Source organism: Jatropha curcas, chromosome 4 (genome assembly GCF_041381405.1).
Source record: "Jatropha curcas cultivar XTBG-Jc1 chromosome 4, XTBG_Jcur_1.0, whole genome shotgun sequence".
NCBI classification, from domain to species: domain Eukaryota; kingdom Viridiplantae; phylum Streptophyta; class Magnoliopsida; order Malpighiales; family Euphorbiaceae; genus Jatropha; species Jatropha curcas.
Genome location: NC_143154.1, coordinates 25,860,823 through 25,877,609, shown reverse-complemented (window position 1 = coordinate 25,877,609; position 16,787 = coordinate 25,860,823). Strand labels below are relative to the sequence as shown.

The 16,787-nt window shown below is 33.5% G+C and overlaps 1 protein-coding gene, 1 long non-coding RNA gene and 2 pseudogenes across 5 annotated transcripts; 2 read left to right on the top strand and 2 right to left on the bottom strand.

Annotated features, from left to right (window-relative positions):
* Nucleotides 1–304: 304 nt before the first annotated feature.
* Nucleotides 305–2,963, bottom strand: LOC149497066 (protein PLASTID MOVEMENT IMPAIRED 2-like; annotated as a pseudogene). The gene is made up of 3 exons (XR_016320467.1): nt 2,824–2,963; nt 2,368–2,501; nt 305–2,221 (listed from the first exon to the last, which is right to left on the bottom strand). The product of XR_016320467.1 is annotated as a protein PLASTID MOVEMENT IMPAIRED 2-like (transcript).
* LOC149497065 (uncharacterized) lies at nt 1,150–3,222 on the top strand. Its single transcript, XR_016320469.1, has 2 exons — nt 1,150–1,287; nt 2,808–3,222. It is a non-coding gene; the product is annotated as an uncharacterized LOC149497065 (long non-coding RNA).
* Nucleotides 3,223–7,532: 4,310 nt separating this feature from the next.
* On the bottom strand, nt 7,533–11,364 carry LOC119370538 (disease resistance protein RGA2 pseudogene; annotated as a pseudogene).
* Nucleotides 11,365–11,555: 191 nt separating this feature from the next.
* Nucleotides 11,556–14,999, top strand: LOC110010015 (plastidic glucose transporter 4). Of its 3 annotated transcripts, XM_089720274.1 has the most exons (5): nt 11,560–12,047; nt 12,313–12,401; nt 13,275–13,382; nt 14,032–14,073; nt 14,469–14,999. In XM_089720274.1, exons 2-5 carry the CDS (start codon nt 12,396–12,398, stop codon nt 14,649–14,651), a joined length of 339 nt encoding a protein of 112 aa, XP_089576400.1. In that variant the 5' UTR covers nt 11,560–12,047; nt 12,313–12,395; the 3' UTR covers nt 14,652–14,999. The 3 variants fall into 3 exon arrangements, with proteins under 3 accessions (XP_089576399.1, XP_089576398.1, XP_089576400.1); XM_089720273.1 differs by having other exon boundaries at nt 11,556–12,047; nt 12,313–13,382; XM_089720272.1 differs by having other exon boundaries at nt 11,556–13,382.
* Nucleotides 15,000–16,787: the final 1,788 nt, after the last annotated feature.

Sequence of the window (16,787 nt, the reverse complement as noted above, 5' to 3'; positions counted from 1 at the left end):
AAAATTATTTTAGGGTGTTTTTGAAAAATAATTTGAGTGTTATTATTTTTATATAATCTGTTTGTATATCTATTATTTTTAATAATAGAAGAATTATGCGGAGTTTGCCCGACATAGCCCTAAATAGATAAGGGTAAATCACGTAAATTTCTGTGTATAATAATTTTTATTTTTCGTAATTATTCTCGTAATTTTATTGCCAGCCCTAACAAACTGACAGCAAAAAAATGAAAGATGAAACTTGGAAAATAAGCACCAATTACAGAAAACATCAATTGAAACTTCGAACATCCAATCTTCAGTGTGAGCAGAAATTTTCCTTTTTAGTATTATTAACTGAAAAATAATGATAAGGAGCTTAAACATTAAGCATATTTAAGCTCTCAAGTCTGTTCAAGCATCTCATGTGTCCTTGCCAATTCTCTTGCCACTAAAAAACTTGGCTAGATTTGGCATCACTTTTTTCTTTTTTCTGATTATGAAAGAAGTTGATCCGGTGTGATTCGACCAGCTGGAGAAGAAGAGTTTCGAACCTTGCCACGTTTCGATGGAGTCCAATTACCATTGCCTTTCATGGACTCTCTTGGAGTAGCATTGCCATTACTTTTCATGGATTTTCTCCTCAATGGTTGTTCCAAGTTATCCGCCAGTGCGTTTTTCTCTCGTTTTTGTCTCCAGTTTCTTATTTCTCCTTCTACTACTCTTTTTGCAGAAAGTGACCTCTCAGTTCTATACACCTGCTGCTCTTCCTCGACCCTAGTTTCTTGGATTTCTTTGTGAGCTAGTTCGATTTTCATCAATATTTCCTTTTCATTAGCTTTCAGTGCTTCTACCCATGCTTGAGCTGCTGCAACCTTTTTATCTGCAATTTCTTCAGCCTTAACTGCTCTTCCGGTTAAGTACTCGTACTCAAACTTTGAGATAGTAATTGAGGAACTTTGTTGAGAAGAAGAAGCTCTAGCTCTCATTGTATTTGCTATAAGATTTTGCAGATTCTCAAGAGCTAAAGATTCTGATGCTTTGACTGCCTCAAGTTCTTGCATTGCAGCCTGCAATCTTTCTTCAGTTGAGTCTATTTCAGAGACAGTTTTCTGAATTTCTGCTTTGATATTTGCAGTTTCTGCACTAATAAGCTCCTTCTATTGCTTTGCCACTTCTGTTTCCGTTTTCAACTGTTCAAGAGTAAGAGACAGATTGGATACAATTGCTTTAGCCTTTTCCTCAGCTGCGGTTGCGGCTTCTAGCTTGGTTTTTGCTCTAAGAAGCTTTGAATTTAGATTCTGAAAGGTTAAATCTGCTTTATGTTCCATTTTCTTTAACTGCACAGTTTCTCCTGTAACATGCTTGAGCTCACTCCGTATTATCTCCATTGAAGCCATGAACTGAAAGCCCTCTTGTTTAATTGAAGCCAATTCTTTCTTTGCCTCTTCCAACTCTTCTGTTATCGAATTCAAAGAAGGCAACTCCTCCAATTGGTCACTTTTTCGAAAACTACCTCCTGAATGCTTCAAACTGTCATTTCTCAGTACCTTTTTTTCTATTTCTTTAACAAGCTTGAGTTCATTCTGCAAAACATTCACATCAGACAATGTAACAGCCAATTTAGACTCAACATCATTCGAGCGATCAATTTCCTCAACAACATCCTTCATTTTCTTTCTATTTTCCTCCATTGCATGTGAGAATTCACTTCCTTCCTTCTCTCTTTGAACCTCAATTTCTCCAGACTCCTTCAATGCCTCAATCCGCGCTAACTCAACAAGCACTTGCTCCTCATTTACCTCCTCAATCTCCTTTCTAATTCTTCCACAGATTTCAAATTAGTCCCTAATTTATAATTTGCGACTTCGATTTCCTTCTCGGCTTGCATTTTCGCTTCTAAAACATAAGGCATATCAAGTTTAAGTTTACTCAATTCTTGCTTCACACATTCTATTTCTCTCATCATTTCTGCATATTTATTACTCTCTGAACTCCCAAAACCTGAACTCTTTTCTTCGCGCTTACTGGACTTCTTTAGCCTTTCCATATCTCTCATCTTTGATTTTGCCTTAGAATTTGATTCCTCAATTTGTAAAGCAAGATCTTTAACTGTCTTTTTAGCCTTTGAAAGCTCAATTTCTGCCTGAGCTGTGACTGACTCTGCCACCCTTCTACTCTCTTTATATCTAACCATCTCTCTCTTTGCCTTATGCAATTCTTTAGCTCTTGAAGAAGAATTCTATAAATCAATTCCAGAACACATAATTTACAAACAATACCATCAACTAAGCTGCATAAACTTAAATAATTTACAAAGAAAATACCATAAATTTAACTATTTATTGGATAAAACAACCAAAAAAAAAAGTTTTCAATATATCATACCTCAGGTAAATCAATTTGGGTTTTCTTCAACGAAGAATTACCTTCAAGAATTCTTTCTCCATACATATTAATGGCTGCCTTCACTGTCCCAATTCTTCTTCTATCGTCAATAGCTCTTCTATCCATTTCTTAAACTGTTCCATCAAGTGTAAAAAAAAAACTGAGTAATTACACAGATTCAAATTCAACTAATCAAATTAAAATCAAAGGAAGGTTATTCAAAGAATACAATAAAGCTATTCAAGAAAGGCTTACCCGAAAATGGTGATGCATATATATAATGTAATCTTCTTGGAATTTTAGATGTCTAGAGCATTTTTATAAGCATGGAGAGTTGAATTTTTGAAGTGTACGAGAGGCATTTTCTTGTTTCTTTTTGTCAATTTCATAGTACTAAAATACCATTTCTTATTTCTATATTTCATTTTGTTAATATTCAGATAAGATTGTACTTACAAGAGGAGAAACAAGTGCATCTGCCATAATTAATTATAAATCGTTTCCTCTCCGCCGTTTGAAGATAAAAACGAGGATAATACCGATGCCGATGGCGAAGTAGAGTTGTTATCTGTTACAGGTAGTGGAGGTGGAGTTGGAGGTGGAAGTGGCGGCGGTGGCGGCGGAACTGGAGGTTTGGCAGCTCGGCGAGGTGGAGCCGGTTCGCTTAGACCGGTATCGTGTACGTTTAGGTACAGGTTATTGAGAAGAGCTTGGAGACCGATGTTGGTTACGATTCCTGAGTAGAGAAAAAATATCTGAAAAAAAAAAAATTGTATGGATAAATTGAAAATAATTTCAATTTTTGTTCTTGTTTCCTAAATTATTAAGATTTTCTTGTTAATATTTTTCTCCTGATTCAATTATGTAAAATCGAATTTCCAATTCGAAGAGAAAATAATTTTCTTAGGTGCTAATAATTACAGTATGCTAACGGGCACTGGAGGTGGATGCTAACGTAAGAGTGTAACTGTTCAAGTAACGGTCAGATAAAACGATGCAGTGTCGATCAGGCGCACGTTAGCATTGCTTGCTAATTTTCCAAGCACAATAGGCGTATTTTATTGTAGGTTATTTAATCTAAGAAATTTAGGCATTTTAGGGTTGTTAGAAAGCTTTGAAATTGGAACGTGCGGTGACATAAAGAAATTGGTGTCTACTTGTAGCCAAGAAGATGATGGCATAAAGAAACACCAAGAAAGTGCTTTTTGTTCTTTACACATTTTCTATATAAACAATTTTAGTTTTTTATTATTATTATTATTTATGTTCTTAGGGATATTTTTTATTAAAATGACATTTTCTTGTAGGGAAAATTGAGAATATAGGCTCGGAATTGAATGTAATATAATTAGATGTATTTTTATAATAAATATTATATTAAAAATGCATTTGATTATATTACGTTTCATTAAACAAAGCGTAATATAATTAGATGGATTTTTATGATAAATATTATATTCGAAACGCATTTGATTACATTACGATTCGTTAAATGAAGCCTGTGTTATTACATATGTATAACGCAAAACATTTATATTGAGAAACTATTGCATGGGATTAATTATGAATTTAGTTATAGAAATTTTTAAATTTGAATTGATGAATTAGTGAGAGTGGGGTAGAAGCATTGAAGGTGTGTTATATAGATCACGAGGACAAGCAGAAGACAGAGATATGAGAGAGTTAATAATTTATAATATAAAGACTGTCTGAATTGCAGCTTCCATGTGTTAAAGCTCAGGGATGTTCTGTAATTATATGTACTTGTATATCTTCTCAATTATTGAAATACAGTTCTTTTTTTTTTTTTTTTTTTTTTTTTTTGAGGTTATATTTACATCTTGGTCATTATTAGTGTAGTCTCACATTTGCCAAATTTGGAGGTTTAAATGATGATCGTCATTTCATACAAAGTTAGATTGTAATTATGTTTTTTGATTTTGGTGTCTAAAGATAAACTATTTCCTAATTTAACGTGAAATCAAAATTATTTACTGATATAATGTTTATCCCGCGATGGAGAGAGACTATTTGCCTCAGATTATTTTTTGAAAATGTAATTCATTAATAGTAATATCAAGAATTACAAATAAACATATAGATTAAACATAGAAGTTTACTGATTAATAGAGTTCGCAGATCTTTTAATGAAATAAAAAAATTCATATCTTTTTGAATAATGAAATTAAAACTAAAAAATATAATATTAAATCTTTCCGTTTGGAGTTGATATTGACAAAAGATATAAATCTTTATAGCAGCAACTAATCCGTTAATTGATTTTAACGTCAAAATAATAACTCATCTGGATCTTCTATAATTGGATTGTTTTTCCAATAATTTGCAACATATGACGAATAAATATGAATTTCACCCGCTATGCCTAGATAACATCAATGGAGGAACATGTCGCATTACCAGACTCCATTGATTGAAGATCCACACATGCAAATCAAAATCTAAAGTCTCCAACTAAATGAAATCATATATCATAATTTTATTTAATAATAAACTCTCACAAAGAAGGAACAAGAAAAATTCCAAATATGGAGACAACCAACCATAACAAAATAAAAAGACAGATTTGTTTTTGTTTTAAGAAAAACGAATCTGAGTTTTTGAAGGAAAAGAAGATATGAGCTAAACAGCAACAGTCTCAATCTAAAACTAGGGTTAAAAACTAAAAAGAAAAGAGAGATGTGAGATGTGAGATGTGATATGAGTAAATATTTGCCTCATATTATTAATGTAATCAAGTACTAACGCAGTGATATATATAATATTTAACTATTTATTTTGTATTGGATAGGCATATCATAATGCTCAAAAAATGCAATTGTATAACTGGTGTGGATATCTTTTTTTAAGGTTAGTATTTGTTTTCTAAAAACATGGTTTTAATTATGTCTAATACCCACAGTTATAATGATTTAAAGAAAGCCAGTTTGGAATTTAAACTTTATAATAATGACAAAACAAAAACATGGTTACAAAATTCCTCTTCTGTGATTATTTCATGGTCCAGTCAAAGTTTTAAATATAAACAAAATTCATTAAAGAAGAAGAAGAAGAAGAAGAAGCAAGCACAGCACTATCCAAGTTGAAATGGTAGCATAACCTTCAATTATACAACGATAAAATACAAGGGGCGGAATAGAATCCCATACCTTAAAAAGTTCACAAATTTCTAAAAGTTCACAAATTTCCAATTAGTAATCCCAAAATTCACAAACATTTTTCAAATATAAGAACTGATATGAAGTATTCATTGGAAAAGGCATGAAGACCATTGGTTGGAGTTGGAAGAGTATGTTCTTCTTTTTGGCAATATGTTCCCTGTATTTAAGGGCTGTCTTTGCCCTTAAAAAGATCATTTGTTGCAATTTGAAGCATAAGCTACGCAAACTTTATCACCCCTCGATTAGATACGCTACCTTTGCTTGTTATACATTCAAAGCTCACTACATTTATTTATCTATCTATATAAATATATGAAAGTTAAGGCATAAAAGCTTGTGTGGCACAATTCTAGAGTATTAAAATGCTTATGTGGCAAATGTTAATCTATTAAGTTGGAAATAATTTTTATATCTTTAAAAATTATTTTAAATATAATTAATAGAAAACTTAATTAATATCATTAATAATATTTCAATTTTTGAATAATTAATTAAATTAATAATATCATTAATATTTTAAAAACTTTTACTTTTGTTTCTAAATTAATTAACAATATCACTAATATTTATTCTATCTATTTTCTTTTTTTTCCATTGTTATGGAATTTGTCTAGACATTGATTTCAATATAAATGAAACCTTAAAGAAAATCAATTATACTTTCAACAAAAAGAAATTAGTTCTTTGTAAATAATATAAAACTATTTTCATGGCATTTTATTGATGTGAATTTGATCAATGTGATAATGGTGATTGAATTACAGAATGTATTCAGTTTGCAATTATCAACTATGGTATGATTTTGTGATTTGTAATAAATTATTCCGTAACTATTAGAGTATCTAATCCATATAAAAATATTTTATTTATTATTACTATAATTAAGTGTTTATTTTTGTTCAGCACGATGCCACCTAAATCATAAAATTCATTTTTCACAATAGTGGCTTTTTTAATGAAATTAAAATTAAACTTCATTTTTTAATGTCATTATCTCTGAAATAGAGAAATATTTAACAAAATTAATGTTTATGTTTTGTTTTGTAAGAGGAGATGACAATACTTCTCAACCAATTTTAAATCAGAGCAAACTTCGATGTTTTTCTTTTAAGTTTTTAATATTTATTGGTTTATGCCCGAATTCTAGATTATTTATTTAAAATGAATTCAATAATTGGTATTTAAAAAGATTATTTTAAATCTATTAAAATATTTATAAAAATTAGAAAATTTAAACTTAATAAACTTGATTTATATATGCATGTGTCAATATATTCATCCTTTTACAAAAATTTGGGAAAACATTATTTTTTATTTTACTTACAAGAGGAGAAACAAGTGCATCTGCGATAATTAATTATAAATCTTTTTCGTATTTCTGATATGCTGATCTGATAAAACCAAAACTAGAATTGTTATGTGTTTTACTTGAGTTTGGACTTTGGGAGATTGGAAACAGCTTAACAAAGAGAAATGCTCTTACAATGCAATCAGTTGACCCCCTTTATCCAAAGAGATGGAAATTGATGAGAAACGTGGAAAATTTTAAACCACGAACTAAATTTTTTTAACTAGGCCGGGCGTTTCAAATAGTAACAAATTATTAAATTTCATTTACTTTCAATTTTTTGATTTATATTTATTTTAACGGCAAGACTTGCCTAATTCGATATCATTACAATATACTGGAACCCACAAATTAGAATCAGCCACGAAATTTCATAATTTTTCATTAGTTCCATTAATCTTATAATTCCTTTTCTTTTTTTTTTTTCTTTACATAGTTCTTGAATTTAGAAGGTTGTCATGTTCTATTAACTTTTCTTTATTTAAAAATTTCTTATACAATAAATACATTAAAGTTTATAAAATTATTATAATTAATAATTCCATAATAGTTGATCAAAAAATTTTTAAAACTATTTTATATTATTTTTTTATAGTTAGGAATACATAACCAATTCCTTAATAGAAGGTGAGACTGAATGATAGAAACTGGGATAGGGGCCTTCAGATTAGTTATATGTTTTTACAAATTATGAGTAAATTATAATGATACTATTTAAAGTACAACTCTCCATCAATCTAAAGAAAGAATAAAGTTATTCACTATATAATTCATCCATAAAGACTTATTCAATTTAAGAATATAACAGTTTCGTATAAATAGAAATCAAAGTTCAATGTAAGGTCGAGTGCCCTGTATAAACTCAAAGTTGATGTCAATATAAGGTATGTGAGCTATCTTCGGCCAGTCTTCTCCTCTTTCTTTCCGGCACCTCCTCTCAAGATATGTACAACCGCTAATCCCCAAAGTTCTCAGCCTCTTGAGATTTTGCACCCCTTGCGGCAAACAAATCAAATCAGGGCAATTGTCGATCCGCAACTGTTCAAGTGAGGTTAGACATCCTATCTCATTTGGCAAAGAAGACAATCTCTTACTATCACCAATTGTCAGTCTTTGGAGAGCAGTGAGATGCCTGATATTCTGAGGCAATGAATTCAGCTCTGAACACCCCCGTACATGCAAAACCTTAAGTGCAGTTAAATATCGCACTCCCTCAGATAAAGACGTAAAATTATTGCACTGATCGATACGTAATGACCGAAGTGAAGCCACACCACAAAATCCATTGACTGGGAAAGATAAAAGGCCACATTCAGATATACGTATTGACTCCAGAGAATTAAGCTTTAAGAGACCTTCTGGCAAGCTTTCTAGTTCATAACATTGCCCAAGACACAAGGCTTTAAGAGCAGATAGGTTCTCTAACTCATTTGCAAGCGACTTCAGACTCTTCATACAAAATATCTTTAAGTACTCAAGGACTGTATGATTATGTAGCAATCCAGCAGGAAAATCTCTCACACTACCAAAGCCATGTATACTAAGCGTAGTAAGAAAAGGAAAATTCTGAACTGAACTAAGTAACATTTCACTTTCTCCCACAATTTCTAATGTTCTGACGGATGGTATGACCGGCAAGTCAACCAAGTTCTTGCAGCCGTACACGTATAATTTTCCAAGGCGAGGAAAAATGTTTCTTTCAGCAACCGTTGCCCATTCCTCTAAGTTATCCATATAACTAAGACTCAACGTCTCCAAAGATGGGAATGCACTTTCATCATCTCCATATACCTCATTATCAATGTGCTTCAAAGCATCCATGTGCCGCAATTTGAGAATCTTAAGAAACTGTAATTTCCCAAGAGGTGGAAGATGTTCACATCTACGACACGATAATGAGATTTCCACTAGATTTGGTAATTGTAACTCCATCATCCAATTTGGAAACCTTGAACCCTTCATATCCCTCTATACTCAACTTCTTTACATTTGAATGTGGTTGGAGGCCACATAAAGTCTCTTCAATGTTTTCTGTTGAGCTGTTGTTGCCATTGCCTTGTTGCCATATTAACTCTAGCCATTCGAGATTTTTCTTCGAAGTCAAGTTGGCACTTCTAGCATCTGTTAAATCCTTCACATTATCAAGACCTTTGATGCTTAACTTGCCATCAAGGTTCAAGCTTCTCAGCTCCCCAATCTGCTGACCAGCATCCTTGCCCACAATGAACATGCTAAGCTTTCGCAGACGAGTCAATTGTCCTATTCCAGGAGGGATACAGGTAAGCTCATCACAACCAGTGATGTGAAGATATTTGAGATCTTTCATGTGCTTCAAACCATTTGGCAGTTTAGAGAGATTCTGACAGTAACGGAGATCTAATGTCTGAAGCTTTTGGAGGGAGGTTATGGACTCAGGTAAAGATTTAATAGCACTCCCAGAAAAATCTAAATATCTTAAATGTTTCAATTTATCAATTGAAATAGGCCATTTTTCAATGTTGAATATGCACAAGGCTCTTAGATGCTTCTGTTTAATCAAGAAAGGAAGAAAATCACCCGAAGAAGGAGTAACAAGAAATGAACGCAATGATCGAATTTTGTGGAGGTCCTTGTTTCTAGGACTAGGTAGCCAATAGTTACCATCAGAAAAAGCCAAGTGACGTACCACTTTGGAAACTTCCAATGTTTTATTAGGTTCAATAAAACAACACTCATATTTCATAACTGATTGTGCAAGGTCATGAACCAGATCATGTAATTTACATCTTGTATCTCCATAAAAATCCTCTTTGATATCTTCAAAAAACGACCTCAAAACTAGTTCATTGAATATCTCATGGCCCATATCATGTAAATCCATACCTCCTCTAGACGAAATAAAGCCATTTGCGATCCACAACTCAACCAATTGATCCTTCTTCATTGCATAATCTTTGGGAAATACTGAGCAAAAGGACAAACACTGCCTCAAATGTGGCAGTAAATGATCATAGCTCAACTTCAAGGCAGGCAAAATTGTTTTTCCATCGTCTGGCATATCCCAAATATTGCTTTCCTTGATAGCTAACCACTCGCTTTCTTTTCTTTTAAATAGCATCATGCTTCCCAATGCCTTTACAGCTAAAGGTACCCCTCCACATTTCTTGACTATGTCTTTCCCAATGGCCTCCAAGTGTGTATAATCTTCCTTATCTCTCATCCTAAAGGCGTGCCGCTCAAACAACAACCAAGAATCATTATCAGACAATCTATTCATGTGCTGAACCTGAACGGGTGCCGTGGCCATCATAAGAGCAACTTTTTCCATTCGGGTAGTTACTATTACAGCACTCCCCTGTGTTCCACACCTTAATACATTGATCAGTTTCTCCCACTTATCATGATATTCATTCCACACATCATCCAACACAAGCAAATATTTCCTCCCACTTAACTTCTCTTGGAGGCTGCGTTGTAAGGGATCTAACTCTTGATTGTTACAAGGGCTACCTTCAATGGACTCTATGATGGCTCTCGTCAACCTCATTATATCAAAATCGTCAGACACACAAACCCAAATTCTCATATGAAAATGACTTTCTACCCTTTTATCATTATACACTAACTGAGCAAGTGTAGTCTTCCCAAGTCCTCCCATGCCACATACTGCATAAACAGAAAAATCATCCGAATTGGACAACACCAAATTCACTAACTCCTCTTTCTCCTTATCTCTTCCACAAATTTCTAATTCATTCACTAATGAACCAGTTTGTCTCCGATCAAAATCCTCACTACCTTCTATTTCTCTCTCTCCTTCTCTTAAGTGAAATTTTTGTTTCTCATTAGCTATCGCATCTAATTTTCCGTTGACATTCTTCAATTTATGTGCCATTTTTGCATGAAAAACAAGAGGATTCTCAAGAGAAAAGAAAGAACTTACTCGGTTCTTGAAACTTCTTTGTAGTTTTCGAGCTTCTATGTCAAATTCATCAAGAACATCATCTGCATCATAAGCTGCATCCTTGAGCTTCCAAAGCCAATTCTGGACAGCTTCACTCTTCCGTTGCTTCTCCTCTGCGTCACGGAGCACAGCTTGGATTGTACTTAATGTACTTTCAAGATTCTCAAGCTCGCTCTTCAATCCACCAAGAACAGCAGACTCGCCAAGCAAAAGGTTATTTAAGTTTGTCAAGATTGTACTAACAAGAGCAGAAACAAGTGCATCTGCCATAATTAATCTCTTTTAGAATTCCCGATATGTTGATCTGAAAGGAAGAAAACTAGAAAGCAATTTCTTTTTTTTTTTTTTTTTTTCTTCTTCTTTTACGATTCTTATTTGTTGGTAAACAGAAACTTGTAATGAAGTTAGGAAGAAAGATCAGTGGGGTAGACTAAAAGTATTGTATTTTTTGGCCTTTTCCACACGGCATTGACTGCTGACTTTGGCAGTAGCCGGCCCAATGGTAGAAGATGCTCGCTCACACCTCACTCAACCTTTATTCAAAATATTAAGGGAAAATAATTATTTGGTTCCTGAAATTTGCCATAATTATTTAAATAGTCTCTAATATTTATATAAATATTTATATAGTCATTGAGGTTCATTTCCGTCTTATTAATTGTTACGTCCGTCGAAAAATTACGAGCACGAGGTTTGTTATAATTATTTTAAGTAGCTTGCCATATAAGCACGGAGAGTTGAATCTTTGAAGTGTACGAGAGGCATTTTCTTTGTTTCTTTTTGTCAATTTCATAGTACTAAAATACCATTTCTTATTTCTATATTTCATTTTGCCATATTCAGATCAATGAAACTTGTATACAGTGGAGACTGCTACCAAAATTAAATAGGTATACTTTTTATGATTTTTTTAGGTAAATACCAGGACGAATTCACTTCTCTGCTTCTCTCTCTTTAGCAGAAGGATTGACACCATGCCACATTACTGTCCACAATAAACTGCAGTCACTTGTAAGGCATTCATGTCATTAGTTGAGAATGACTTCTGGAGTGTATGTGCAATCTTATTCGATTTTTAGGGACTGGCACTTTAGTATGTGTTTTATATCATGAATATATGCTAGGCCAATTTGCATGAGCTTCTGAGTTGGATCTCTGATACATCTGAACTATGGCTGTGTTTGATTCGGATATGAAAGGAGATCCATTTGTAAGTAAGATATTTGGATTTCTGTGTTTTCTTCCAACTGCTTGTGCCCATTTCAGTATTTATAGCTCAAACAATAGTATAATTGTTTCAACACATTCTCCAATTTGTTCAATTTATTAATTATGATTATTTTTGTCTACAAGCATTATTTTAAATGTAAATAGCTAAAAATCTTTGGATTTGCTGTATAAATCGTGTTATTTCATCGGCTAGATAATATCGTTCTCTAATTTTTTTGTGAATTTTATCTTGGATGCATTTCTAGATTCAAAATCAGATGATTCTGAAAGCAGATTCTACGGCAAAAGAAGGATGCTTCCTTCTCTAACGTGGGCCCTTTGAAGGATAATGAGCGTAGGGATCTTCACTGCGGCTGTGAAGGAATATTTACTTATAGCTGGATATCGGCTTACTGCTATGACATTCTATGAAGAAGCATGTGAACCTTTTGATGCAAATTATTTTGTTTTGTTTGTTATTATTGCCTTCCATGGTTTTATTTTCATATGAAGATCTTTTGTTCTGACAGAAAACAGGGAGGTCCTATCTTGTAAAGATGTATGCATGCGTTTCCTACAGCATTTTCTGCACTGTATTGTCTGTTGTCTCTCTCATTTAGCTGAAAACGGAAACCACTTGTTTGCTTATCCAAAAGTAGACAAAAGATGATAAAAATACATGAGAAACTATAAAGGTTTTAGAGTTGCAAAGTTGTGACAAGTACATGAATTCTTTGTGTAAATTAGTAGTTGGATATAACTTATGTTTATATATGCTGGGACTGAAGCTGGATGGCAGTGCAAGGGTAGAAAAGTTGCTTTACTGAGCATTATTTGGATAGCATGGTCCTTCAACTTTTATTTTTGATTAACACAAGTGACAAGTCCATACATATTAGTAGTCCGTTTGAAAATTTCATATCTGGTTAAAGACAGTTTTTATATGTGGATTTTAAAATAGAAAAAAGGATGCTGTTGAAAATTCATATTGCAGACTATGGATTTTCATTTACTTATTGCTATTGGAGGCAACATCAGACAGATATTTCTTAAAATTTTGTCTTGCATCAACACGTCTGTAGCTCTCATTTGGCATGAAAATGTAGGTCAAGACTCAAGTGGGTGTGTTGAATCTGTACATGTGCCCATTGGTCAAGTACTATTTGCTTTTGTATCTGTTGAGAATATTTGCATTCATTTTGATTGCTCTCCAATTCTTTCACTTCAGGTTATAGATCAGAATTTAGATGTTTGGCAGAATACGCCTGCATATGTGCCAGATGCCTTGCGACATTATTACTATCAATACCTTTCTTCCACTTCACAGGCTGCTGAGGTATTTTATGAAAGATATGCTGGTTTAACAACTTGCTACATATATGTATAGCCATGCTAGACTTTTCAAATGTGTATTTAAAAGTCAATGTCCTCCACAATTCTCCATCAGGCTTTGACTACAAGAAAGTACCATTTTTTGTGGCTTACGTTTCTGATTTTAAGTGCAGGCCAAATATGATCACACATTATCCACTTAGCTAGACTATTTCTAATTGCAATTTTATTAACATATTAGAAATATGATCACACATTTTGTGGCTTACGTTTCTGTTTTTTATGTTATTAACATATAGTACGCAAATCATGTTCTAAAGTTATTGGTTAGGCTGATTCCTTCCTTGATTGTTATCCACAGTTTCTGTTTAAAGCAAAAAAAGAAAAAGAAAATTCGTCATTGCTAGATTATTAACCTCGGTACCGATAACATTATCTGAAGTCTAATATCCACAGTTGTTTTGAAGTGTACTATTTCATCCTTGTGTTTGTTGATCATGTAAGAACCTTCAAATTTTTCTATGTTAATACTTGCATTTGAGTGGTACAAATTTAGATTTTGCACAATCATTATTAACAAATATGTATTAACGTTTGATGTGGAGTGGAGGTGGGTTCTGTGCTGAAATGTAAACTCGTTTTCTATTTTGCAGGAGAAAATTGCCGTGCTCAGAGAAAATGAGTCATTGAAAAAGGTCTGTGACAAGCTGAATCGTGAAAAAGAGAAATTACTCAAAAACAAAGATTTTGTTGATAAAACTTTAGAAGCCCTTCAAAAAGATCTCAAGGAGAAAACTTTCCTACTATTTCCCACATGGCGATGTTATAGCAAGTAATAGTGTTAGACGGATTTGATTTTGCATTTGATTGCTGTTGCATTTAGAATCTAGTTTTTGGCAGAGGACAACAACAAATAGAACCTTTGAATTAAGCAATTGACTTATAAATGAGAAGTAAACCATAAATCTGCGGAAAATTATATAGATGGCTAATTGTCCTTATTCATTAATTAATGATTAGTAAATAGATTGAAACTATCAAATGTTTGTAATATATAATGTGATGACTTGGCTTTCTTTGATGCTAACAGATTTCAAATTTCTTCATTGGTCTCTACTTCTTGAGCGTTGTAACCAAGTTTGGGATCAGCACGGTGTATTTGGGATTTTCAGCCATCTGTCTTCTTGCAGTCTTGTACATGGCTGGTAATGTTGTGGAAACCAAGGGACGATCTTTGGAGGAAATAGAGCGTGCTCTTAACCCTACAAGCTGATTTAGATATTTGTCGAAAGTGCACGTGGTAATAATTTCACTGCTGCTTATGATTGGCTTCAAAGAAAGGTGATGCAGGTGATGCTTCTCTTTTGTTCTAGCAAGGCCTGAGTGAAATTCCTGAGGATTGGGGTAACAGTAATTTAGGTTGTTGGAGCTGAGTGATAAATATCCTGAAGATTTTTGTTATGTTATTATTGCAATGAGTTTTACAGTATTACTGACATTGGAACTCTGAAATGTGCAACAATAGGTGCATTTGTACTGTAGGGTGTCCAACTGCCAACTGCCAACTGCCAACGAACTTCGGGATCAAGTGAAAAAATAAAATGAAAACCGCCTTAGTTCATGGGCTCTGACTCTCTAAATTAACTATTCTTTACTTTCTCTCATGTTTTCTAGTAATTTAAGAATTGGATTAATATATTTTAATATATTAAGCTTTTTTTTCATATATTAAAAAAAATTAATTTATTAATTTTTTTAATAAAAAATCCTGAAAATAAAAAAGTAGATATAAGATTATATTATCATCATAATATAATCAATTTCTATGGGTTCTATTCTAACTAATTGGGCAAATTTTGAGAGATTATCTGGCATTAATAGTTTTCGAATTTACATCATCTGCAAAATCAATTAAATCAAATACAAAATTACAATCAACCAAAAACCTTGTTCCTAGAGCTAGCACAAAAAAAATGGAAGAGGAGAAATCCCAGAGCTAATAAAAATTTCCCAACAGAGATTTAGCAGATATTTCTATTGGATTAGCTGCAATTTAAAGAGAGGTTAGCAGGTCAAAGTAAAGAAGTGAGGTTAGATATCCGATCTCATTTGGCAAAGAAGACAATCCCTCACAGTTACGTATTCTCAATCTTCGGAGAGCAGTGAGATAGCTGATACTCTCAGGCAATGAGTTAAGCTGTGGACAGTCGCTCACAACCAAATCCTCAAGTGCAGTTAGATTCTCCACTTGCTCAGATAAAGACGTAAATTTGTGGCAGTTTATGATAGACAGCGACCGAACTGAAGCAACACCAGAAAACCCATTGACTGGGAAAGATACAAGGCCACACTCGCTTATACGTTGTCTCTCCAGAGTATTGAGCTTTAAGAGACCTTCTGGCAAGCTTGCCAGTTCATAACATTGTTGAAGTAGCAAGCATTTAAGAGCAGATAGATTGTTAAACTGATCTGGAAGCAACTTCAGACCCGCCAGTAAATGTATGTTTAAGCTCTCAAGAAGCGTAAGGTTCTGTAGCAATCCAGCAGGAAAATGTGTCACGTTAGTAAAGCCACCAATATGAAGATCATTATTCAAAGGAAAATTCTTAACTGAACTAAGCAACTATTCATTTCCTCCAAAAATTCCCAATTTTTTGATGGACGGTATAATTGGCAATTTGATCAAATTTGGGCATAAGATCACTGATAATTTTCGTAGGCGGGGAATATGTCTCTCCCAACCACCATTGCCCATTCCTCCAAGTTTGCCATACTACCAAGAATCAAGCCCTCTAATGAAGGAAATGCACTTTCACCATCACCATATACCTCACTGCCAATGAACTTCACAGCATCCATTCTGCATAAATGGAGAACTTTAACAAACTTTAGCTTCCCAAGTGATGGAAGATGTTCACATTTGTTGCACTCCGTTAACGAGATTTCAACAAGATTTGGTAAAAGCAAGTTCTCCATCCAATTGGGAAACTTTGAACCTTCATATCCGATTATGCACAATTTCTTTAGATTTGAATGGGGCTGGCGGCCACAGAGAGTCTCTTCAAAATTTTCTACCGAGTTGTTGTTACCATTCCCTTGTTGCCATATTAACTCTAGCGATTCGAGATTTTTCTTCCAAATCAAGTTGGCACTTCTGGCATCTGTTAAGTTTTTGACATTATCAAGATTTTTGATAGTCAACTTGCCCTCAAGATTCAATCTTCTCAGCTCCCCTATCTGCTGACCAACATTCTTGCCTACAATGAACATGCAAAGCTTTCGCAGACAAGTCAACTGTCCTATTCCAGCAGGGATGCATGTAAGGGAATCACAATCTCTGATGTCAAGATTTATGAGAACTTTCATGTGCTTCATGCCTTTTGGCAGTTCACAAAGATAATCACAAAAA

Excerpts from the sequence above, each read along its gene's own strand:
- LOC110010015 (XM_089720273.1), top strand. The coding sequence starts at position 13,044 with ATGGATTTTCATTTACTTATTGCTATTGGAGGCAACATCAGACAGATA. Across the intron at positions 13,383-14,031 it reads CCACTTCACAGGCTGCTGAG|GAGAAAATTGCCGTGCTCAG; the intron begins GTATTTTATGAA and ends TCTATTTTGCAG. Across the intron at positions 14,074-14,468 it reads AAAATGAGTCATTGAAAAAG|ATTTCAAATTTCTTCATTGG; the intron begins GTCTGTGACAAG and ends TGATGCTAACAG.